The sequence below is a fragment of the Manis javanica genome, chromosome 11 (assembly GCF_040802235.1).
Source record: "Manis javanica isolate MJ-LG chromosome 11, MJ_LKY, whole genome shotgun sequence".
Lineage (NCBI taxonomy): Eukaryota > Metazoa > Chordata > Mammalia > Pholidota > Manidae > Manis > Manis javanica.
Window position 1 is genome coordinate 39,651,655 of NC_133166.1, and position 26,552 is coordinate 39,678,206.

Consider the following 26,552-nt stretch of genomic DNA (forward strand, 5'->3'; position numbering starts at 1 on the left):
GAATGGAGGAAAGTGGAGAGAGAGAAAGGGAAAGGGATGAACAAAAGAGGATTGGAGAGGAGGTGGAATCAAGGACTGAGAGGGAAAGAGTTACCATTAGAAGTGAGAAGAGACGGAAGAGCACTTTATTTTCCACTACCATTTGGGCTGCCTCTCAGCACAGCCAGGAATTTCAGAAACACACAGGCCTATACCTTCTTTCCATTGATGACCTACTACCATTGTGTGACTTTGGGTGAGTCATCTGCCTTTCTGGGCAGCTGGTTTCTTTTTCCCATTGGCCAGGCAGCCAACTGCATAGACGTGTGGGCAGGCAAATGCTCTGATCCCTTCAAATGAGATCCTCTGGGAAGTAATGAGCTTGATGCAACTCTTCTTATTTAAAAGGCACGCTGATGCTTTCCAGTTGCTTGCCACCATGTGTACAGAGAGGTTGCTACATTAGAGGGCTAACAGTGTCTTGGACACATTGGAATAAATAAGTTACCATTGGTACTTAGGGATGCCAGTTTTAATCACAGTTGAGGATTTGGCAGACAAATGCCTTTGTATCTTTGGTTATCTGCTTTTGGGTTGCAGCCATGGACCCCCTGTCCTGAGTTAATAAATGCAGCTCTGAAGGCCAAGCCCTCTTCCTTCTTACTGGAAGAATCAGAGCCGCTATTGTCATTCTAAGTATTTATGACAACCATAGACATTCTTGAAAATACATAAGTAAAGTAGAAATATTTAAATGAAATTGGAAACTAGGAGATTTCAAACCCAAAACCTGTTTTGCATTTTAATTAAGCATTTATTTTGAGCTTGGGTTTATTCATTTGATTTATCTCTTTTCATGTATTCTTCAGATTGGTTATAAATAGGCTGCACTCTATTGGTTTATTTTGAATGTTGTAAAATGAATGGCAGGCAGCACTAGGCTTTTAGGAGCCATGATATTTGAATTCAAGAAGAACCTAACTGGTTTAGGTGACAGACCAGAAAAAGGAATTAAGAGGAGTAATTAGATTGTAACAACTTGGTATGGTGATAGCTGGTACCTAGAATTATCATGTATATAAATGTTAAATCACTGTGTTGTACACCTGAAACTAATGTAATACTATGTGTCAACTACCCTTCAATTAAAAAAAAAAAAGAGGAGTAATTAGAACAAACCCTTTGGTGCTCTTTATCCAGATGGTATATTAAGAATCTTTAAAATGGTTTTTTGGGAGCACAGTTATCCATCCTTCACTTTAATGAGTGCTAATGACCTAATGCTGAACTGGGTATTGATCGGAGTCCAATGACTTATGACTTTGGCCATCATGAGTATCCAATTGGAAAATACTTGGACTGGCCTTAATTCTCAAAAGCCACATATTTATTCTCCAGTGTTGTATATCAAAATTCAAGGTGAGAGTGCAGGCCTGCCATAATTTCCCATGTATGAAAGAGTGTCATTTGTCAAGGATTTTTTTTCCTTTTTTTTCCCAATACATACATCCATATTTATAAGTGAAAGTACAGCTGCCTCAGGTTGTAAAACTTGAATTCTTTTGAAATGTTCAGAATACTCATTCTGAAAAATTCCACCCAACAAATGTTTGCTGAATGGCTGTTGTGTGTCAGGCACTGTTCTGAGCTCCGGGGTTATGTTAGGAAACAAAATGTATAAAAATTCTTGTTCTTGTGGCATTTACATGCTAGTGCTACATTCTGGTAATCGTTTTCTCGTGAACTGAAGGACAAATATCCATGAGTCATCCTATTCACTGGGCATCCTTTATGTGCTTTTGAAAGGCTTTATGGTACCTCTTTTGGGAGTAGGGGAAGCAGGAGGAAAAGGCTTCCTAAAATGCCTATCTCAGTTTCTTGAGAGTTGAGAATATATACTTGGATCTCTGAAGATTGAGATCTTCCCAAGTGGATGGTAAGCCTGAATATTACTTTTAGCAAGTTCTAAAGAAGGAATAAGATTAGGCTGAATGTATACTAACCAGATTGTTTCATGCTAATCGGGTTTTTAAAGAGTTTCCTGCCACTATCTGGCTTTCTTATTTTTTATTTCACTCTCAAGGTAGAAATACTAGGGAAAAAATAAGCCCAACTGAGGTCATGGGGAGCTGTACTTAGGTTCCGGTGTTCTAAAATCTTGGAGGTTTGGGACACTGATTCTGTTACCTTTTCCAGTTCTTAGTGTCTTTTCTCTTCATAGAAGCTTTAGAACAGCCTACGCATTAAAATCAGATGTGATAGGTATTTTTGGAATTCAATTTTGCAAAGACTTATTGAGGCCTCAGTATTCAAATGTGAAAAACAAAATCTACACGTCTTCCTGGCTCTTGTAGCATAGCTGGAGGAGACAGGAAAGGAGTTATACGTTAGATGATTAAGAACAAAACAGAGGTAGGTACAGGGTGCTAAGAGAGCGCAGAGATGATCTGAGTGTGCCTTGTCCTTCTGGGGATGGTGGCCGGGGATGCAGGGACACGGAATCGGGGAGCTTATAAAGGGTTCACAGAGGACGTAAATTCTTAGTTCTTTACTCCAGAGTCCTGGGTGAGTTCTGGGCTTAACTCGGAGACATCAAAAAGGAAATTTTTAGTTTATGTGGTTTACTTAGATGTTAATATAGTAATGGGTTGATGATAGCTACCATTTATACAACACTGCGCTAGATACAATGCCAAGCATTTTACTGGCATCATATAATCTGTTTCGCATAGCTCTTCCTATGAAGTAGGCTGTATCAGCTCCAAGTTATAGGTGAGGCAACTGGTCCAGAGAGGTTGAGAGGCATGGCTAAGATCACACAGCTAAGACACTATAGAGCTGGGATTCAAACCCAAGTATCTTTCCTCCAAAGCTGATATCCTAGTCTGTGTGCACACTGCCTGTTCTGTGCTGCTGTGGTTGCTAACTCAAGGCCTCTGAAGATATCCTGGGCTGTGGCCAGCAGAGCATCCCCCATACTCCACCATGAGGGCTGGTCCTATCTTCCCTTGCATGGTTATTTGATTTCCAGCTAATTCAATGTACTGTCTTTCTTTCACTTCTAAGTAGGTAGGTGTTCCAGATCTAACTTGGATTACTGTACGGCCTTGGATGAACCACATTTAAGTTTTATTTTTTTGTTTGGCACTTTATTATCACATTATTAGTAATTCTATTAATATGAAGCAGTATTAGTATTTCTGGCTAAAGATGGGGTGAGATGCTGTCATCCCCAGTCTTTGCCCCCAGTTGCTGAGTCGTGGTCGGAAGGATCCATTCTGAACCATCCCATCTTTTGCGGGAAGGTTGCAGTTATCTTTGTAAACGCCTGAAGTGCAATCACTGCTCAGTCCATTTCCCAGTCTCCAAACATTTCCATGATGCCCCATCACTCCAATACTGTCATCAATGCAGTTGTCTCTGCTTTAGATGACGACGACCTTGCCCCAGCTGTCCCTGAGGGATGGCAGCTTGATGAGTAAGTCCTGACACTTGCTAGATGTGGCTCAGTATTTCACATGCCTGCGCTGATTGGACAAACCCCAGTATGGGCCTTTGGTCTTGGTTGGCCTCAAGGGTGCTGACCATCACTACTCAAAGTGTCTGTGGTGATAATTTATTTTTCTGATTTGTGTTTCCTTTTTCAGCAAATGAAAAAATTGAAGACATCAATGGCTGTCCGAAGAACAGGTCACAAATGGTAAGTGGTACACAGGTAGTGAGTGTTTGTGTTATGTTGTTAAGCCCTGCCTCTAAATGATATTGACCATCTGGAAAATGTTCACACCATAAGCTTTACTCTAGGGGATTATATTAATAAACTCCCAGCCATTTCCAAGTGGCCATGGTCGGCTTCTCTGATATTTGTTGGCATTTACTGAAAAATGGCTGTGATTTTTACATAGGTTATGAGACAGCAAAAATGAAATAGTGTCCTTTCTCTTAGAAACAAATCATGCAGAACTGGTATAAACATGCACCTGTGGAGAACTCGGACGATTCTGACTCACTCTGTTTCCTCATCAATTCCGTTGTGCTGAGGCATGGATGGGGGGTGATGGTATCTTACTCAGAAACTGGGGCATGTGTTCTGATTGCCTTCAAAGGTTACAATGATGTGAAATCTAAACTGACAGGAAATGTGAAATTTGTGATTATATTCAGACCATTTTCAATGTAACCTTAACAAATGATATTTTCTCTGGGGTGATCTGTTAAGCTCTAATATTATAGCTTTGAAATAAAACCAAGCCTTTTAAAATATATTCTTGTTGCATGTTCCACATATAATCTTCAAATTAAAATTCATGATCACTGTTGAGTTTAGAAAACACTAAGTTGTGAGGCTCTGAATGCTTAGTTTTTCCATTCAAAATGCTTTTCAAATATAAATATTTATACAGAATTGGTATTACCAGAGTCTGTTAAGTTGACACCAATACCTGTTCTAAATATGCCGGTGGCAACTTAAGGACAATTTTTTTTTGCAAGGCATCAGTTTGCTTCCAGAAATCTAAAAAAAGGCGTAAGTTGTTCTGACCTCACCCCACTCCCTTTGAGTTGGCACAGTTTGACAGGCTCATTCCAGAATACACCAAAGTGATTGGCATTCCTGAGGTTTGCTCTTTTAATTTTCTGAATTGTCTGTTATCCAATGAATTGGACAGACACCATTTTCAACTTTTTTTCATGCATCAAAAAATTTCTTCTCAAGAGGAGTGAATGGGTATGGTGGGGGGGTCATTTTTCAGTTTACATTTTGAAACAAATTTCTCTTTTTTCTTGTTCACTGGAGATTGTTTCTTTGATCCAGAAAGCAACCACTCCTTGCCGTAGGAAAGTCCCCATGCATGTATCTCATGGTTGCTTTGACTTTTGGAAAAGCTTGGCTGCTATTTTTTGCAAGAGCTACTGCAGCTGTCTGGTGTATTAATAATTGAGAAAATTTGAGAGATAGAAGACAATGTTAGGGCAAACATTTTACACAGGCAGCCATATCTTCCTATGGAAGAGATGCAGTATTTCCCCATGGGACACATAACAATTCTTTGTCCTAGCCCAGAATAATGCATATGTAGAACTGACATTTGAAGGTAGTGAACCTTTATGCTATGGCATTTATATTTTCTGCACTTTCTGTTGAAGGTGTTTTTGTTGTTAATGACCATTTTCAAGCTTATAAACTAATAATCACTCAAATTCTTCTGTGCAAATTTAGTTATTTGCAAATATGGTCTTTATAAATGCTATCATAGCACCAATGCAATTTTGTGGTTTCTCCATAACTTTGAGCTATGAAAGTATTGGGGTTTTTTTTTTTCACGGACTGTGTTTTTTTTTAGAACACAGGAATATAAAATCCTATAATTGTGCGATAATTAGTTCCAGCTTAGGGGTGGAGAGGGAGACATGGTCTGGTGGTGAGTGTAGCAGAGAATAGTTCATTATATGGGATATGAGTCCAGGAAAATCTAAACTTCCAGCACAGTTATTCCATTCTGTAGGAAATGAGAAAGATGATGATAGGGGAAAGGACAATGGCCCTCTTGTCCTTATGTCACCAGTGACAAACCCATAAGGCAGAATTCACCTAGTGCACACAGGAGTGCTTACAGAGAGGTATGGATATGCTGGGCAGTAGGACACCTGTGTGTGTGCTTGCACATGTGAGCATGTACAGAGCTAAAGCATTTCCACTCACAGGAAGCTTGATTTGGGAATACGGCATAGTGTATGAGCTGCCATTTCTAAATTTCTAGACGAGTAAACTCCTAGTTAGGTTTATTTAGGGTGGCCAGTGATAAAGATTTGTTATTGTTGTTTGCTAAATAGCCTGTTTGGGTGTGGGGGCGGAGCTATATGGAGAACGGCATCTTGGCAAAAGGAAGATGGTGCACCCTGAGATGGGAACTTGCGGTGTGGACTTGATGGGATGATAATTGTGGATCCCTTGAAAATAATCAGCATGGAGTCGAATTGCTCACTCCCTAAGAAGACAGAGCATCTTCAGGAGCCTTTAATCATAGAGCCAAAGAAAAGCAGTTTTGTTTCAGAGCAGGAGGAGTGAGTGCTCTTCCAATTTTCAGAGGGCAGGTTCATTTCATCAGCTAATGGGGGAAGGAGGCACAGCCCTTTGCCTCTTTGTCCTGCCCCCTCATTTCTCTTCTTCCTCCTGACCCACCAGCCTGCCCCAGAGCTCTATTCTCTGACTCCCTCTCCAGACTCAGCTTCAAATCTGCTGACTTCCCAAAGGGAGGGGGAAGTGAAAGCAGACCCCGGTGGCATACAGACCAGAGAGAGAATTCCAGGCACACTGACACACAGACATGGGCATGACATTGCATACTGTGAGCCTACCAATCAGCACCTTTTCACTATGCCAGCTAATGCCAGGTACTGGGCTGCGCCAACTGAATACTCAGATGAACAAGATGTGATCCCTGCCCTCAAGGAACTCAGTGATGAGTGGGCAGGAGCCCAAAGAACAATAGAACAGTGCACCTGTTCCCCCAGACATCTGTGAGCAGCATAGCAGGGGCCGATTTCTGGGGCAAGGGGAAGCTTAAGAATAACTTCTAAAGGGTAAGTCTTGAAAAGCAAGAGGATCCACCACAGGGGAATGGTGAGTGGAAGAGGATTCCCATTTCTGGAGAATGTTTGCCTGAGGATGTCATGGACCTTGCAGAGAAAGGTTTTACAACATTTGTTCATCGATCCTACTGAAGTGCCATAATCTATATCTTATGAGAACTCTTCTGGGCCTCTCAGCACCTTTGTGTCCGAGGTAGGGGATGGGGCATGGAAGAGTGAGCCAGAGTACAGCAGACCCCACAGGCCTGGTGATCTTCTTAGGTCTGGGACAAGGCTTCTGCATTCATCATCGCTACCCAGATGTCTGCATCTTGGGGAGCAAACTCTACTGGACCTAGGGGTGAAGTTTTCTAAAGGAAAATACCTCTGGTCATCAACTCCTATGGACAGAAGTTCAACCATGGAATCTGGAAAGTGAAAAATGCTGTGTGGTGAGAAATGATGGTTAATATTTTTAATATCAGCACTAATGTGCTTCCCTGCAGTGCATTAAAGTTTACGAGCCCTTTCACACTTATGAGCACAGTGGATCCTGCTGACTCTGCTCTGGGCCAGCATAACACTCCCCTTGTCCCAGTGAAGAGACAAGGTAGTGGAGGGCTGTCCCCAGGGAGACGCAGAGCCAGGAGCACCTGCTGTAACCTTCTCACGGCCCTCGTAGAGTGGGACTGGGTCTGGGACCAAATGCAGAGAGACATGGCACTGACTTCCCTTTCCCTAGCAAGCCAGGCCTCAGCTTGTGTTTAAGGAGTCCTTTGTCCTGTTTTGGGCTGACCTAGATGCTTTTGGGGCCAAATCCTTGAAGATGGAGCTGTAGATACAGCACTCCTGACCCTGTTCCCTCCCCTCTACCGAATCCATCCATTTGCCCTTAAAGTTTATGTATGTGCATCAGAGCTGGTTTAAATGTTTTGTCTGTTTTACATTGTCATGGCAACCCAGGGGGCGCATCTTTTTGGCTTTTCAAGCGGTGTGTGCAGCAGTTAGTATTAACTTGGAGGGAAAAACATTGCTTGGAACCCAGCCGCGGGTGCTAGGCGGCCTCACTCTTTGACCCACTGTGCTCCACGACACTGGCTCACTTTGGAGCCTAGGAATGGCTGCCACAGGGGGTGGGTTTCTTTTATAGTCATTATTATCTTAAGTGGCTTGGCTTTCTGTTATAGATTAGGGAAAGTGCAAAGTTAGCAAGTGCTCCTGGTCCTGGCAGGGCAAGGCCTCCCCGCTGTTATCCCCTCTGGCTGATCTCAGGCCTGGGGTCATCCGAGCCTCCCAGCATTGCCTCCTCCTGGGGTCTCAGGCAGTCTTCTGTCGCCTTCTCTTGGTGCTTCTAGTCTGAGGTCCCTCCTGGGCTTGGGAGCCAGACAGGTCAAGTTTGAGTTTGTTCTCTGAGCTGCTGTGGCCTTGAGCTAATTATTTAACTTTTTGAAGCCTCTATTTCCTATTCCATAAAGTGGGATTGATAATAATACATATCTCATAAAGTTTTTGTGAGGACTAATGAGGCAATGAAAGTGATAATAGTGAATAGTAACAATTAAAATGATAATATGTGACTAAAGTCTAAAGAGTGTTTGCCTTATGCCAGGTGCCATTCTAAGTGCTTTGCAAATGTGCTGTTAGTTCACCCCCACCCCCCACCAGCACCACCACCACCACCCTGTCCCCCCAGCAGCCCTTTTCCTACATGATCTTATCCCCCTGCTCCTAGCATAGGAGTTTCTATGGTGATGGTGATTGGTTTTAGTTGCTCATTTGTTTTGGGACATGGAAGCTGCTGGCCCTCTCCTCATATCACACATACCCCAGAATTTTGCATACAGCCTGAGCAGATTGTGGATCCCAGAGACTGGCCCATGTGACACCTGGGACCCCATAGGCCCCTAAGTGCAGTGGTCCTGCTGCTCAGCGCCCAGCTCTCCTCCTCACCCCGTCCTTTCAGGAGGCAACCCCCAAGTTCCCAAGACAACAGGAGTTTTTACTTAGACACAGAGAAGGACAGAGCAGTGGTTTTCAAACTTTATTCCATGAGCAGAACCCCACTTTTTTTTCCCAAATGAAGTTGCATGTGGAGACCAAGGCTTTCAGAGGTCATTTTTGCCCCAGAGTACTCGGGAGGCAGAGGAGGTGCTCGAACCCAAGCCTGTCTAGTTTGAGAGTCTGTGGTGTTCACTCTCATGAAGAAGGGGTGGACTAAAAATAATCACCTCACCAATCCTTGTTCTCAATACTTTTCACCTGTAGATATAGCAGAATCAGCTGGGTTTAGCTGGGAGTTGGTGGAAAGGGAGGAGAATAGAGCTTTTCTGGAAACGGCTTGATTTGATCTGTTTTTGGGAACTCAAGCTGAAAAAGAGGAGAGGTCCCTACAGTCCCTAGTGAAAGGCAGCCTTTTGAGATGGCCTCAGAGTCCTGCGCCAGGTGCCTCCAACTGTGTTCTCTACAGAGCTTCCTGGGCCAAGGGAAGGCTGGTAGCTATGGGATCGGGTTTCCAGGCCCAGTGACCTTGAGCACTCCCAGCAGCTGAGCGAAAGCCGGCCACATGTGTAGGGAGTGTCTGCGATCCTTGGGCAGCTGAGTTGCCTCTTCCCTGGGCCCCTGGACCTATTTTTACACAGCCCTAAAGGGCACACTTGTAACAGAACCAAGAAGAAATGAAGAAAAGTCCATAAGCCACTTAGAATTTAAAGCAAAGAGGGAAAAGTCCAGGGTCAAGATCAGGAAGCATCCACTGCTTCCCACTCAGGGCACATCCAGTTGCTGCTGATGTTACGGTCAGCCTTCTCTTTCAACGGTGGTGACCACTTCCTCTTGGCTGTGCATGTAAACTCCCAAGTGGATACTGCATTTCCCAACTGTGTGCTTGTCTTATAATTAATATAAATTAATATATATGTTATATATATAAATTACTATAAACCCTGTAATTAAATTTTGAGACCTAGTCATATTTTGTTATTTCATAACGTCAAAGCGTTGTAATACATACAACATGTTTTTCATCTCAGTTCAATAAAAAAATCTCCATATTCCCAGCACCTGGCATGGTGCTAGGTGAATTGGAAGTGCTCAGCTAATGTTTCTTGGATGAATAAGCTAATTAATGGCCCAGTGGTCCAAGAGCTTCCCAGAGAGTAGGGGTGACGTTAATATGACATCAAATTTTAATATGTCAAATACGCTGTGTACTTCTAAAGGCTATAAAGAAAGTTGAGTTGTCCTAAGCCAAGAAATTCTCTGAAACCAATCTCTTTTCTCACCATTTTTGTATTTTAACTTCATTATAGAGGTATAGGGAAAAGAGAAAAATAGGAGATTTTCATTAGTAAGGGAACTTGTGTTGGGTGTGACAAAGCCGCCTACACCAGCGCTTCTGCTTTAGTGTGCCTAAGACTCAGCTGGAGGGCTTGTGCAGACAGATCGCTGGGCCTCGCCCCTGAGTTTCTGAGTCAGTAGGTCCGAGGAGGAGCTGGAGAATTTGCATTTTTAATAGGAGGTGATGCTGAGCTGCTGTCCGGTGACCACACTTTGCCAAAGTTGCCTTAAAGCTAAGTAAAAAAACCTCTTTTGGGATATGCCTGGGGAAACATGCATTTAATTTTGTACATTCTATTGCAGAGTTGTTTAAAAATTAATGGTATCTCTAAAGGGTTTATTTAACTTTAAATGTTTTGAATGAGCCAATCAGTTTGCTTTTTTGGAAAGGTTAGGATGCTTCAGATACCACATCCTCTTGTCTGAGAACTACAGTAAGTTCTAAGTTGATAGGATCTGGATTGTGCATGTGGCGATAGTCTTAGAGTTTGCAAGTGCCTTCACCCCTTCCAGCTCACTGAACCTCTGTGACCCTTGATTTCTTCCATTAAAAAATCGAAGTGATAATCCTTTAACACATTGTACTTAAACTGCTTGTATCCCACTAGACACTCACTTCTCTGAGGTGGTTGTCACATCTGTCCATCTGCCCATACTGCCTGGCACCTGGTAGTTTTGCTCAGTGAATATTGAAGAAATTCCCATCATACTTACCTTGGGACTGAGGCATTGTGAGTGGCAAAATGGTGTTCAGTAAGGTTAAAGAAACTTAGCGAATATGAGGATAGGCAGAGAGAGAAAAGGTACCCACTTTTTGAGCAGAAAGAAGTTGGTTGGTGACTTATAACCATGTAGATTGTGGTTTCTATAAAAGCCATCTGGACCTCATGCTTGGATCCACCTCTCTGCATATGTCTTCACAGAGTTCTTATGTTTCAGCCTAGCTTCAAAGGGGTGTTTTCGTATGTGTGTGTGTTTTTTATTTTCCATGAAACAGAACTCAACAAGGAATTTCTGTTTGCACTTTAAGGCACGATTTGCGTATGGTGTTTGCATGTTGGGAGCTGGTCAGTAGATGAATGCTAGTGTGCTCACTGAAGCAAAAGGGTAGAGAACATTGGGAAACAAGCTGAGTTCAGGTTCCAGAAGACCTTTTAAACAAAACAAAAACTGAATAGATGCAAACACATGAAAATCAACATACCAGATAAAAATTGATCTTCCAGCTTGGTTTTAGAAAAGATATGATAATTTGGCAATGCTGAGTTGGCATTCCCCAGGCAAAAAATAGCTAAAACTGGGTAGCAGCTGCCCCCTTTAGGTAGGTATGAGTTGCATTTGTCATACTCCCCATCATTCCCTATTGTCTTATATCCAGCTTCTGTTACTCATTTTTTTTTACCTGTCCATACCCTGCACACATTTGAGGATTTTGATCCCCAAATATAAGTACCATGAGTTTCCTGAGTAATCCTAAGCATTGACATATGGTAATTTGAAAGATCCCTGTTTGGAAAGCATTTTGACTTCAAAATTATGTCTGTAAGTGTTTATAATGTGTTTAATGATTTCTTCTAAAGATTTAAAACTCTATAAAGAAACATAAATATCTTTCACAAAACATGTCTAAGAGGATGTCAGAGAAGTCACTCTTTCCTCTGTGAAGTGTCCCTTGTTCTTTTGATGTAAGGATGAGATTTGGTTTGGATGGACTGATTACTTACTTGCCTTATCACACTGCCGAGGTAGAGGGTAGAGAAATAGTGAACCTCTTGCTGTTTAGTTGTTAATGTTCCATGTTTGTAGGAAGCTTTGTACCTTTAAAACACTTTCTTTTAAGTGTTCAAATTTCTGCAATTTAGTAAGTGCAATTTTAGGAAGGCACTCAAATGCTCTGTGCCTCCATTTCCGCATCTAGAAAGTGATAGGTACCCATCTCATCTAGTGGTGAAATTAACTGAAATAATGTATGGAAAATAATTTATCTGGTGCCTCATGTTTTCTGATTCCAAATACTTGTTTCTTATGGGGCCTCTATAAGACTTTCAAGAAAGGGATAAGTATCCCCATTTTACTGAAAGAAGAGTTGAGGCTCAGGGATATTAAGTACTTCTTGCATAGATAGCCATGAAGCTCTGAGAAATCCATGGTTGTCCACATTTCACCTCTGGTCCTGTGAAATCCTTTATATTCCTCTCCCTCATTCAGATTTTCTCTGCTTAATAGCTTCAATCACAATGCAAATGGTAACACTTTAACATGAGTTGGTTTTCCCCAGGGACTGAATTTGATGGGCAAGCGGGATTCCCACATTGGCGTGAACTTGGTAGCAGTCATGTCAGGTTTGATGGGGTAGCAGAATGAGACCAAAATCTCTTCATTCTCACACCTTCCGCTGGAGGAACAGTAAGGTAGGAGAAGGGCATGCAACCTGGATTTCCTTCACTGTTGCGAAAGATGATTAGTTACCTTGCATGGGAGGTTTTGTGATGAACAGTTTAGAATTAATGCCTTCCCCAGGCTCCATTCTGCTTCTCTAAGGGGATCATTCAAAGAAACCCTAATTAAAACAAAGGGCCTTTAAGGATTAGCCAAAAAATGGGGTGTTTCTTTTCACCTGATCTTTCCCCTTCTATATATTCATCAGTCTTTTGAGACTCCTTTGAGACTTGCAGAGATTTTATTCTGAGTTTCAGAATTTACTGGTGCTTTGTTTATAAATGGCTGTAAAATGCTTTTTATGATTACTCAGTCATTTAATGTTAGTCTTTAGGGGAGGATGTCTTCCTAATACATTAGCATATAGGTAGAGCCATATAAAATAACCAATATTTAACTATTTTTTACTTAGATAAAATATATAAGTATATATATTTTATATATATATGGTTCAACTGAGTGCTTGACAAGGGTAGAAATAGAAACAGATTAGCATTATGTGACAAATTTCGCTGTTTCCTCACAGGTGCATTAGATATCTTGTGGCCTTGGAGAGATCGAGGATATCCTGTAATAGTGACCTTCCTGTCTAATTTGTTCTCTTCCAGTGGACTTTGACCCTGCCTCTGACATTTTGGCTATGGCAATAAGCAGAGTTGAGAACTATTTTAGTTATTTTTAATTTGATATAATTTCTAGTTGGTTGAGATGTAGTCTTTGCCTTGATCACAGATTTTAGAATTTGAAACTATTGGCCAAATCTAGTTTCTTGGTGTCACTAGAAATACTGCTTATACACTACTTGTAAAATCTCCCAAGTGTTATATATTAATGATCACCAGTGGTCTACAAAGCAGGTTCACCTCTTTCACCATCCCCTCAAATGGCTTTTGAAATCAAGAAATCATTTGAGGTAATGTATGTACAAGATCCTAGTATTGTGCCTGGTATATAATAATCACCCACTAATTTCTAACAGCATCTGGAATTGGAATGGAAAGAGATGGACAGGTTTTGGATTATATCTCCTGCAGAAGTGAACACTATAAGGTGACATATACAGACAGAGGATCAAAGAGCAGTCACCGTCATTCCAGCTGCTGCCACAGTAGGAGAGCAGTCTCACAAGAGTCTGAATGGAGTATTAAAGCATTTAAAGTTATCTACTTGGCTTGGTTTCCCTGGTTATAAGTGTCACCAAGCTGTGTCTCACACTTGTATACCTTCTATCTGTGGAACTGGAGGCTTGAAATCCATGGATCAACTCTTTGTGAGCAACCCAGAAGAACCATAAGCTACAGACATTGGCAGACTGGCTGAGCCACAAAGCTGGATTGCACAGGCTGTTGTGAGGGAACTGGTCACCAAGCTGGTGAGCGAGTCTGGCTCTTGGCCTTGATATACAAATGATCCCATTACCCTGTTCCTTTATATACATTTGCTGTGTGTGTGAAATGAAATATTCTAGTGGTATTTCCAAAACTGAGGATTCACTGCACTCGTGATGTGTATCCAAGATCTACTGTGTTGGTTTATTTTGGTTTATATTCTGCTGCCTCTTGAAGACTTTGTGGTAGCTTATGGGTTTAAGCATGTAAATACAGTAAAGATACAAAGAGAACCCAGACTTTGTAAAGAGAACATAATGCCAGGCTTTTGAGTAGGTGATTTCATAGGTGTTAGTTAGCCCTTATCACATTTGTGACTAATGTTTAGTGAGGTGACATCTGCTGAAAGTCTGCTCCAGGAGGTGATTGTCACCACTGTTTCTCCTTCCCCCAGAGTAGGGCCTGCAAGAGAGTAAATACCCAGTCATTATTTTGCAAGGAATGAATGGGAATACCAAATTCTAATTAGTTCCTGAGGGAGGTGCTCCAGTAAGCGCCCGCAGTCCCACTGCTGTCCATTGGTTCAAGAGGCAGCCATGTGTCTGGGGTCCAGAAGTCAGGTTTTTCTTGTTAAAGTTGTAATCTGAGTTTGTATCATTTTCTGTAGTAAGGCCAAAGTTTTTTGCAAAAAAAAATACTTGATTCTTCTTAATGAAGCTATTTAAGGTGTTAGGGTTTCCCATGTAACTTAATATAGAATTTGACCAGAAAACTTTTTTTTTTTTTTTGACAGAGCTGATTCTGACAGGGTCAGAATGAATTCCAGCTGCAAAGAATGCATTTGTAGAGAGGCTGTGCTAGTGTTGTACAATTTTAGTGATTTTCAGAGTGACTCACAACTCCAGAACAGTCTTTCACTTTAAGGAGAGGCCATTGGTGTCTAATATTCTGCTGTTAGGGGATTGTATGAAGAAAGAGCCTGTTTTAAAGCTCCGACTATATAAAGTCTCAGACCTTTTACTGTCAACCCGTCTACTCCTCAGTATTGTTATCAGCATTCCTATGTAACATGATGAATTTGAGGCTTGAAGCAGTTAATAATCTTCCTAGGATTTTGTGGGCAGTCGGTAACGGAACCAGAATCCAGTATGGAAGAGCTCAACGTCTATATTCCTTCAACAGACACTGTCACCCAGTACTTGTGACTCCAAGGACTACTGGGTGAGCTACTGCATGGGAAGCCAGTAGGTCCCTTCTGCCTTGGTATGAATTAGTTATTAGCATCTTCTCAAGGGTCGTTGCTGAGAAGCAGGCAGACAGCAGGTGATGGAGAGGGCCCAGGGTCCTGGAAAGCTGGGCTTGAGAGGAAAGCCAGGAAGAGGAAATGTAAGACAGCCCACATAAGCTTGTCAACTTCTCTGTCTTGCCAGGGGCCAACCCCACACACAGAATTGGGAATGTCATGGCCTTAGAACTATTGCCCAGGGATGTCATGTCAAAAGTAACAACACAGTAACAAAAAGAGCCTTCCTGTGCACTTACTAAGTACCACACTTATATTCTCTCATATAATGACAACCACCATCCTGTGTGGTAGGTGTTACAATGCTCATTTTACAGATCAGGCCATAGGGAAGTCGCCAAATGTTGTAATTTAGAAAATGGCAGAATCAGGCTTTGAATGCAGATTTGTCTGATTCCAGAGCCTGTGTTATGTCCTGTAAATACCTCTCTTTAGGTCTAATCACCCCCTTTTAGCATTTGTGTCCAGTTCCTAGTTTGGAAGCCTTGACTTGGAACCATCCCTTTGGGGAATGCTAGGCTGTTAGGGGGCATTACTGAATTTGTAGCAGGAGAAATAATATTCAGAACAGTAAACTGAACTCAGCGCCTCTGTTTGGCTCTTTTGACTTGAGGGTTCCTGAGTGGAATGCTTCCACTTTTAGTGACTACTACCTCTAAAAGGGGATACTTTGCAGAGCTCAGCTGTAAGGGTGATTGTGGGAGCCTCCCAAGTAAGGACTGACTTCCAGAACTTCAGCTACAAAGGTTTCTCTCAGTGTTTCAAGGGAAAAATTGAGAAGTCAGGAAATAACAGGAAAATTAAATATTCTAGGCAGTTTGAAGCCAAGCAGCAAAAGATAGTCAAGGAATTTGAGATTCTTCAATTTTTTTTTCTCCTCTAGAATTTTTTGAGTCCCACCCATTTGCTATAAATACTAGTAGATTCCTATAAAGTTTTTTTTTTAAGAAGAATTCTTGAGAACATCTTAGGGAGCAGAAGTTACAAATATTGTAAAAGATAAGGTAGATAACATTGCCAAATTAAAGGAAGGAGCTGGGAAAGATATTAAAGCAGCAAGAGAAACAGACTGACATAGGGACTCAAGCCCAATCTGGCTGTTAAGTCCCACATTCTTAAGCTTTCTGTTTCAAAGCCACCATGAAAACTAGAGCTGACTTGCTGAATGCTTTGATGCTTGAGTGGTCAAAGCTGAGACAGAGGGCATGGAGCCCCTCATGCTACTGGACATAGATGGCCTTATGCATCAATCAAGCAAGAGGCAGCTTGTGAGGCTTACAAAGCAGGGGTGTTCCTGAAGATTTTCCCACCTAGAAGAATTTGAAGTGCCCCCATTTCCCTAATTTCCAGGGACCACTTCTAAAATGAAAACTGCATTGTCTGTGCTCCATCAGCTTTGTTCCATGGGGTTGTGCATCTCCAGGACCACCCGATGGCCCTTGAGGCATGTGATCATGTGACAATGCTGGGCCCCAACACTGACAGTAGGTGGACAGAAAAAAAAAATTAAGCTGACAAATCATGTATCAGTTTGTGCCCATAGGAACGCAGAGGAAGGAGACAGATAACACTGATAAGAGCAGTGCCCCCAAGTTTATTTTGCTTCTTGGTTTAGTTTCATGGTGATGGTGGCATTTCTTTTTCTTTTCCTGGCCTCTTTTCTATTTTTATTTTTGGAAAGGAACAGAGGAAGGATATCAGAGGACACGGAGGCCTATTAGGTATGAAGCTGACCTTCCTAGTATATGGGACCACAGATGCTAACCTTGCTTTCCCATCCCTTCCTGCCTCTGTGCCCAGCCCATATGCCACCGGAGCCTTCCCAGACACAAAGTAGCCCATCTGCAAGCTTTCAGACCAAAAGGGCTAGGCTTGTCTGCAGTTGCCATGGCAGTGCCTGAGGCCCTCAAGACTTCCCTAAGAAGAACAGGAGGACCCCTGCCTTCCCTCTCCCATGTCATCTCCTGAGTGTGGCCCACGTGGCCAGCCCTCTCTTCCTGCTCAGTGTCATTTCTCACTGCTCTTCTCCCTTGCCCACTGCCCCCAACTATTCTACTTTCTTTTGGTTCCCAGAACATGGTATGCTGTGCCCTGCATAGAAGCTTTCAAGCCTGAGGCTTACTAAGTTTGATATGTTTCTCCCCAATATTGATGCCCAGCTAACTCTTAGGTCTCAGCTCACATTTCCCTCCAATGAACAGATATTGTTGAGTATCTGTGATATGTTCCACACTGTTAAAGTACTTGGGGCTGTATCACTGAACAAAAAAGACAAAAAGCCTTGTCTCTGTGCACCTGCATGCTATCTCTAACTTAAGAAATTGTACCTGACACCCGCTGCCCCACCCCTAGGTCAGGGGTTGTACTGCATGACAGATGTTATCTGTACTTCTTTGTGCACTATTTAATGCCAGTCTTCCTCCATTATTAGACTGTAGTTTCTGTAAGGTCAGGGATTATTCACCACTGTGTACCCAGTAGCATCATATGGCCTGATACCCAGTAGGTGCTTAGTAAACAGGGGTGAAGCAATGGATACATGAAAAAGGATGAATAATGATTATTTTTGTTGGTAAGTAGTAATATCGGGGGTGAGGGTCATACTTCTGGAAGGAAATTGTTTGAATTGATGCACGAGGCTCATGGAGAAGCTACACTGTGCTTTTAAAATCCTCAGAGCTTGCAAGTTCTTGCTCAGCCTTGTCTGGGATCTAGGTCTCCCATTGCCTAGGTTTTAGGCATTTCATAATTTTTAGACAGTGGCTGTGACCATGCCTGACTTTAATGCAGTGGCTGTTTATCTCCCCTCCCAGGATGGAGATCCCCATGGGGCCTGGTGAGAAACTCTGAACACATGAAAACAGAGCCCATTTTCCTCACTATGCCCAGAGCCTCATCTTGCCCCAGTCTGTGGTAGCGCCCATAGAGATGGTCTTCATTTGCATTAGTCATTTTCATGCACTTTGCACTCAGCTACACTGCTATTCAGAGAAAAATGCTGCCATGACAACTGCCACAACAGATGGTATTTGATCAGTCTCTAAGCTACCAAGAAGATATACAGCAGTGCTTCCGAGCTTTGCATATTTTACTGTATCATGAGACTCAGTCCAGCCTTAATCATGATTGAAATGTGAAGTTTTCCATTTGCCTCCTACTCTCCCCCTTCTCTTTCTAGTTGTTTGGCATTTGTTAGATTTTCCTTGTTCTCGGGCTGTCCTGGGTGGAAATGTATTTCTGGATGTGGAGAGAAAGGCTACGACATACATAGTCCGTGGAAGTTGCCCTGCAGGTTTCAAGTTCAGAGACTGAGAAACTATTCATTTTAAGGATGGAGATCCGAGCTGAGACTGGGAGAAAGGTTTACCTGCATCCGTTTTCTTTTGGATGTATGTGGTAGAGACCACATACGGCCCCCAAACAAAGGGAAGCCTGGGGAGGTACATCTCCCTCCTTCCTCCAGCACCTTTCTGCTTCCACCGTCTCCAAGCTACATTGTGGTCCTTCTGGGCTTCCTACCTCTACCAGGGCTGATGCTACAAACTCCAGGAACTCGATCCCAGAGCCTTTTCTACAGCAATGACTACAACAGCTTTTGCATCCAGTGCTGTTTCCTGCCCTCTCTCAGCAACAGTGGAATGTCAGACTTTGCATAGATTTTTTTTCAGCTAATTTTGGAAAGTAGCTTATATTGGCTGCTCCATACTAATGAACAACTTTAGTTGTATTTACATACTTTGCTGGTTAAGAGACTTTTCCATTGCTCTTCAGATCCTCATCTCACACTGTGTCTGGATCACACAGGAGCCACAAGCCTTATTAACTGATGGGCACAAGGACACCCCTGTGCTATGAGTGCTGGGCTCCTTCCACTGGGATGTTCCCCATGCTGGGTATGATGGGAGCTTGCAGTTTCTACAGTATGTGAGGATGGATTGTTTACCTGTATGGTGCTTGGAAGAAAACTTCAAGGTGATTTTTAATCACAGTAGAGCCTGGATCAAATAAACAGTCTCCCCTTCTGATCTCATTCCCAGTAAAGCTGGAGGTTGAAATCTACATTAGATCCTATTCTGCTTCCCAGCCCTGCTCACTTCCCAGAATGCAGATCAAAAGAGCATGGTCTTGTCCACCTTGTAGGGAGGGATTTTTAACCTTAATGGAACATATTGAAGAGTGGATTTGGGACTTCAGGAGTTTTTTTTTAATTTTGGCATCATTAATCTACAATTACATGAAGAACATTATCTTTACTAGGCTCTCCCCTTCACCAAGTCCCCCCCACATATCCCTTCACAGTCACTGTCCATCAGCGTAGTAAGATGCTGTAGAATCACTACTTGTCATATCTGTGTTGCACAGCCCTCCCAGAGACCCCCACCCACACTATACATGCTAATCGTAATGCCCCCTTTCTTTTTCCCCACCCTTATCCCTCCCTTCCCACTCATCCTCCCCAGTCCCTTTCCCTTTGGTAACTGTTAGTCCATTCTTGGGTTCTGTGAATTCTGCTGCTGTTTTATTCCTTCAGTTTTTCTTTGTTCTTATACTCCACAGATGAGTGAAATCATATGGAACTTGTCTTTTTCCACCTGGCTTATTTCACTGAGCATAATACCCTCTAGCCTCATCCATGTTGTTGCAAATGGTAGGATTTGTTTTCTTCTTATGGCTGAATAATATTCCATTGTGTATGTGTACCACATCTTCTTTATCCATTCATCTACTGATGGACACTTAGGTTGCTTCCATTTCTTGGCTTTTGTAAATAGTGCTACGATAAACATAGGGTGCATCTCTCTTTTTCAAACTGGGCTGCTGCATTCTTAGGGTAAATTCCTAGTAGTGGGATTCCTGGGTCAAATGGTATTTCTATTTTGAGCTTTTTTAGGAACCTCCATACTGCTTTCCACAATGGTTGAACTAATTTACATTCCCACCAGCAGTGTAGGAGGGTTCCCCTTTCTCCACAACCTTGCCAACATTTGTTGTTTGTCTATTGGATGGTGGCGATCCGTACTGGTGTGAGGTGATATCTCATTGTGGTTTTAATTTGCATTTCTCTAATGATTAGCGATGTGGAGCATCTTTTCATGTGTCTGTTGGCCATCTGAATTTATTCTTTAGAGAACTGTCTATTCAGCTCCTCTGCCCATTTTTTAATTGGCTTATTTGCTTTTTGTTTGTTGAGGTGTGTAAGCTCTTTATATATTTTGGATGTCAACCCTTTATCAGATCTGTCATTTATGAATATATTCTCCCATACTGTAAAATACCTTTTTGTTCTATTGATGGTGTCCTTGCTGTACAGAAGCTTTTCAGCTTGATATAGTCCCACTTGTTCATTTTTGCTTTTGTTTCCCTTGTCCAGGGAGATATCTTCATGAAGAAGTCGCTCATATTTATGTCTAAGAGATTTTTGCCTATGTTTTTTTCTAAGAGTTTTATGGTTTCATGACTTACATTCAGGTCCTTGATCCATTTCGAATTTACTTTTGTGTATGAGGTTAGACAATGATCCAGTTTCATTCTCTTACATGTAGCTGTCCAGTTTTGCCAGCACCATCTGTTGAAGAGACTGTCATTTTCCCATTGTATGCCCATGGCTCCTTTATCATATATTAATTGACCATGTATGCTTGGGTTAGTGTTTGGAGTCTCTATTCTGTTCCACTGGTCTGTGGCTCTGTTCTTGTGCCAGTACCAAACTGTCTTGATTACTGTGGCTTTGTAGTAGAGCTTGAAGTTGGGGAGCGAGATCTCCCCCCCCACTTTACTCTTCCTTCTCAGGATTGCTTTGGCTATTCGGGGTCTTTGGTGGTTCCATATGAATTTTTGAACTGTTTGTTCCAGCTCTTTGAAGAATGCTGTTGGTAATTTGATAGGGATAGCATCGAATCTGTATATTGCTTTGGGCAGGATGGCCATTTTGACAATATTAATTCTTCCTAGCCAGGAGCATGGGATGAGTTTCCATTTGTTAGTGTTCTCTTTAATTTCTTTTAAGAGTGTCTTATAGTTTTCAGGATTTAGGTCTTTCACTTCCTTGGTTAGCTTTATTCTTAGGTATTTTGTAGAAATGTTTTTTGAACTCCTTTTTTTGAGCAGAGAATCATAGTAGGGGGATAATATTCAAGGTGCTTGACAGGCTTATGAACTGTCTTTTAAGTGGTGACCCATGTTCATATTTTTAGTTTTTAATGTTTTCTGAGAGTACGATCTGCCATCCAGATACTGTTCCCTGTTTCATATCCTCTTTAGAAGAAAGCATTATTGGTGCCCTTAGTCCTCCTCTTTCACCTAGTGAAGGAAGATCCCAATGCTTCCCTTGTTTATATGCTCAGATTCTCCCGGAAATGGATTGGGAGTCAGGGTGTGTGTGTCAAATGGCTCTGTGGACCCTAAAGAGAGCGATTGTGTAAATGTGGGCCCCTGGACGAGGAGGGGGACTCCAGACTACCACCTAGAGAAGAATCAAGCACAGAGCAGACATCCACTCAGTTACGTTGAATGAATGATTAAAAGAATCACATAATTCACATTTCCAAACCTTGACAATACTGACATTTTGGATTGGATAATTCTTTGTTGTTGGGGTGGGGGCTCCTGCACACTGTAAGATGTTCAGCATCCTTGGCCTCTACCCCCCAAATGCCTATAGCATCCCCTGCCCAGATTGTGACAACACAAAATGTTGCCAGCCATTGCCAGATATCCCCTGAATGGACAAAATCACTGCCTCTTTTCCACCACTCACCCAATGCCCGGTGGAGAACTACTGATTTAAATCACCAAATGTGTTGAAAGAGTGATAGGGTTTTAAAAAATCAACAGGAAGTATTCCAGGTAACCTACTTACAGTAATTCATTCCTTTAATAGAATTTAATAATAGAAGAAAGCCCGGTAGATGGCTGAATCAAAATGGACCAGGGCTAGGTTTACAGGATGCATTGAATACTCCATGAATGTGATGAATAAATGTACTTTATGGTCCTTGGAAGAAAATATCTATAGTTACAATACTGCAGTAGAGTAGTGCTTTTCTTGAATATGTTGGTGAATGTCTTGTCTTGTTCAATATCACAGTGCTGCACAATTGTTGATAAAACATAACCTGCCCATGTCAGCCCACCTATATAACACTTACCAGGATCAATATCATGTGCACTGTTTTGATTTTGCATTAACAGGTTCAGGGGTGGTCAGCTTTTGTTTTTCCCATTTTCCGTGGGGTCATAATTGCCAAAGCCTTGCTTTCAAGCCATGTGCAAGATACTGAGGAGAGTAGGATTATAGAAAGAGACAAAGGGTAGAGGAAGATTTTTATGATTTTATCATGGTTTAAAGACTAGTCCCTCTCTGTGAGGGCAGCAAATCCTTCTGAGTGGTTTGGTGTATATCCAGTGGGTACAACAGAGAAGGACTAGTAGTTTTCTCAAAAGTAGGGTTTTGTAACAGGGTGAAATAGCATTTAGGGATAGAATTTTTATTACACTTACAAATGCAAGCCGACTGCTCCAGAACAGCTTCCACATGGCCGTCCTAGCCATTCTCTTCCTTCCTTTCCCCTCCCCTCTTCCCTCCAAGATGGTAGCACCTGATTGTCCTTGTCAGTCATCCTAGGCTGGAAAGATGAGAGTTAAATGCAATCTCATTTTTCTCCTCTCTTTATAAGAAATGAATTTCTGCAATGGTGGCAGGCATAATCCATAGCATCAGTGTTCATTCAGTTTGCAGGAAATTACATTCTGCCCTTTTTCCTAGAGATGAAAAAAGTCTTCTAGATGAGGAGCCTTGAAGGTGAGTGGGAGGCTGGGAACAAGATGGGAGCCTGAGCTAAGAAATGCGAGGATGGAGCACCTCAAGCTCAGGGTTGAGTGGATTCTTATAAAATGGGTGCAGTTTTCATGAGGTGCCCCATAGCTTAATATAAAGCATGTGGAAGATGTGAAGACTGGGAGAAGAGAAAAAAAAGCCAGACATTGACAGAGGGTGGCTTTAGGAAGACTGCCTTGGAGCCTGGCTCCAGAGGAACTATCAGGATATTGCTTAGGGAAGAGGAGGGAGAATGGTCACATGTACACCATGAAAGATAGTCATTGATTCTAAATAAACCTCATGGGTTAAATACTGGTTTGAGTTTCTTAAGAATGTGGAATGGAGCCTGGGAAGTCAGGTGGGGTTAAGGGTTGTGAAGGTGAGGTGATGGGGCTCTCCATTTGTGAAATGCAAATTGTGTGAACTTTCAAAGATTCCGATTGCCAAGTCTAATGCAATTTCTTTCATTCATGGTCACCATCGACATTAATCAAGTCTGAACATTTTCCTGCAGACCAAAAAAATAATTAGCTCTGACAACTGAAGTCGAATCAGACCTTTGGGAATGACCTATTTGTTCTTTCCTGAGGGCTAGACATTTTGGCATGCCCTTGGCCACGGCATCAGCCCTGGCAAATCTGGGAAGGCTCTGAGACTCTGGCTGTGGGTCCCTTCTTGCCACAGAAAGCACAAAGTACAGAGGGGTTTGGTGAGGTCGCAGCCCTGCCTGGTTATCTGCAACGCCCGCCATCCTGAGAATTTGTGAGTAAACACTGTCCGAATTCCTGCTGAATTCCTGCTGAAACAGTGAAATTCCTGTTCACTATTTTTATATTTGACTGCCTGCCTCCTCGTTAGCTGGAAATTTCTTCCAGCTGCTTGGGTGGGATTTGACCAGCTCTTCCTTTTCCCCACCTCCATGTTTCTGGCAGTTGTTCAAGTTTTCAGGATGGTACTGGTGACAGTGATCAGCATAAGAGCTCCATTTCCACCCTGGTTATTTTTTGTAGGCGTGCACAATCCAGGGCCTCAACTTTGGTGCTGTGTGGTTTTGGGATATTAAGTAACCTTTTCCTGTGCAAGTTCAGACGGGGGTAACGGGGAGTCCCAACCTGTATCCATCCATCCGGCGTTTTCCTGTCTTTTTTTCCTTGTTGAGAACTGCAGCTAATGCGTGGTGAACCCTCTCTCCAACATAGCCCTTTACTCCTAGTGAGAGGTGGCTCTAGAGATGGCTGCACGTTTACTGAGTGTATATTGTTGGTTTTTCTCCCCCCAGATTGAAAACATAGATGCCTGCTTGCATTTCCTGGCAGCTAAGGGAATAAACATCCAGGGGCTGTCTGCAGAAGGTGAGTCACAGTGCTTGTTATGAATCTGCCTTTCCATCGTTGGAAATGCCTGCCTGTTACTTATTGGTGACGTTAATACAGTTCAGCCAAGGGGTGCTAGTGGCTTCTTCTGGCTTCAAGATTGCTCTATTCTTTTCTAGACTTGAGGATGCCAAATTTTTGACAACCTAAAGAATCACTCCAAGAATGCAGATTGAGCCATGCTGGCCCTGTCTGCAGGACACTGAGAGAGTGGTGAGGATGGTGCTGCTTCTCTCTGAAAAGCATTTAAACAATGCTGATTGGATTCACCCAATGAGCAATTCAGTTAATTATCAAGCCAGACCTTATCTGGGAGAGAGAGAACATTTAACCACAGAACATATTTAAACTGTACAGTTCCCAGGGAAAAATGCCTAATCCTTATCTCTTCTATTAGAAGCAGCAGCAATTTTCCCAACCAAAGAAAGCACCCGATTTATTAATGAGATGGTGCATTTTGACATCCTGATTAGTTTTTAATTAACTCCACTTTGGTGGCTAATTAACACATTAGCTTTTGCTGGTGGTTTGTTGTTCAGTTAGGTATTGGTCTAGAGACGGCTTGTCCAAATTCTCAGCCCCCTCAAGCAACATTGCACCCTGGAACCTTTCACACTCCCTCCTGTTTGTAAATATAAGCAGCTGCCAGCTCAAAAGCTGCTCTAGGCCCCAGCACCCTCCCGAACTCATTAGACTGCACCGGCCTCCAGCTTTCCTGGAACAGGTAAAGCAGTTTTGGCTTCAGATGATACCACCTTTCCCTAGCGAGGTCATTTTTTGAAAAGATGCCTGTTAGCATCAGCTCCTATGGTCAGAGTAGGGAGGAAAGGAGCAATGAGGAGGGAAGCAGCCCAGTGGAGCAGGTAAGTTTGCCGATGAGATCCACGCAGGGTCTGTTCCTTGCCTTTGCTTTGCTGTGCGAGGAAAGCCTGGTTTTCCTGGCTGTACTTTTGAACTGTAGTCGTTTCTGGTCTTAGGGGCAGGTGGCCATTATTGGTGCCTCATGAGTGTGTCGTGTTTCTGAATGGGACCTCGAATATGCTGGGCCTGTCTCAGGTCAGACACAGTCACATTTCTTCCAAGAGCAGCTGTCCAACGGGCAACCCTACTGCAGTCATGCTGCATCCACAGGTCTACACAGCAGCTGTTGGTGGTTAGATCTAATCCCAGCTCTGCAGGGAGGGTCCTTGGAGGATTCTCTTGTCCCAGGGTGTGGCCCCTCCTGCGTGGGGTTAAGGTCTGGGCTGATGGCATGTGGAATGCACTTTGCTGGGGCCTGGGGGTGGGTGGTTGTTGTAGGTGTTCCTGTGGATAGGTAGGGAAGTGCAAATTCCCATTCCAGGGAACACATTATGTCCTCCTGGTGGAGAGTTCTTGTGCTGGCTGGTAGGCAGCAGGCACACACTGATGTTTTCTGGGAGTGGTTGGATCCCAAGCCTGCAGCCCCAGCAGGGTGTCAGCTGGGGCTTTCACAGAGTCATGCTCAGCAGAAAGGGCTCTCTGGGATGTGGGTTCTGTGTATCAGCCTCATCCCATGTGGCCTGGAGGTGGCCCCTGGCTACTCTGCTGTCTGTCTACCTATTGTCCTGCTTTCGGCCTCTTTCCCTCCCACCCGTCCTGCCCCATTCTCTCTGGACCTTAAGACATAGAAACACTACTCAGTAAATGTTATTAACTAAGTCTCTGCACATGCTGCTGACCACAGACTTGCTCTCATGCTGCTCCCAGTACCTTGGTAGTCTTTTGTGAGGTTTGACCAGCTCTTCCAGCTCACCCCCAGCTGGTAGCCTCCGTATGCCATCCTCCGGCTTCAGGCGCCTCATTGTCCCCACACTGAGGTGGTCCTGGTGAGGGTGTAGACCTCAGCCTCATAATCCTGGATTATTCACCACAGACCCAACAGGAATGTTTGGGGTCCGTCTTCCACGTGCAGTTGTTGGGGCCGGCCTCTGGTCAGCTGGAAGCCCCCCACCGTACAGTCTCTCTCCAGCTCTTGGGCCAAGCAGCAGATCGGCCACATTCTCTGCTAAGCAGACGTCCACCTGGGGACTAGAATGCCAGCACCCCCACTTGGAGTGATTCTCTGAGAGCCTTCACTCCTTTGTCTTTGAGAGAGGCAAGGACCCCATCTTCTTGCTCCTCGGTGAGGGGAGGAAGTACCCTGTCCCCGTGACCATCAGGCATCACCATCCTCCCCCGGTCACAGTGACTTCCTCTCATCTGCACCTCCTTCCTTGGGTGTTAGTGGGGTGGGGGATGCTGATGTTGTTGGCTGGTAATACTGATTCTGAACTAGTACAGTCTGGGAAGGTGACCTGCCCTATCTTTTATCAACTTCTTGAACTTAGAAAGCAAGGGGTACTTAAAACCTTTTATCCTCAGATGGGCCTTATTCACAATATCAA

At 43.1% G+C, this 26,552-nt stretch overlaps 1 protein-coding gene across 5 annotated transcripts in view; it reads left to right on the plus strand.

The window, feature by feature from the left end:
* NAV2 (neuron navigator 2) overlaps positions 1–26,552 on the plus strand; it is a 703,917-nt gene that overhangs the window by 441,832 nt on the left and 235,533 nt on the right. For all 5 annotated transcript variants that reach the window (XM_073216317.1, XM_037026705.2, XM_037026708.2 and 2 more), the window contains 2 exons: positions 3,627–3,679; positions 24,054–24,126. In XM_073216317.1, coding sequence (XP_073072418.1) covers positions 3,627–3,679; positions 24,054–24,126 — 126 coding nt within the window. The remainder of the gene's footprint in view (positions 1–3,626; positions 3,680–24,053; positions 24,127–26,552) is intronic.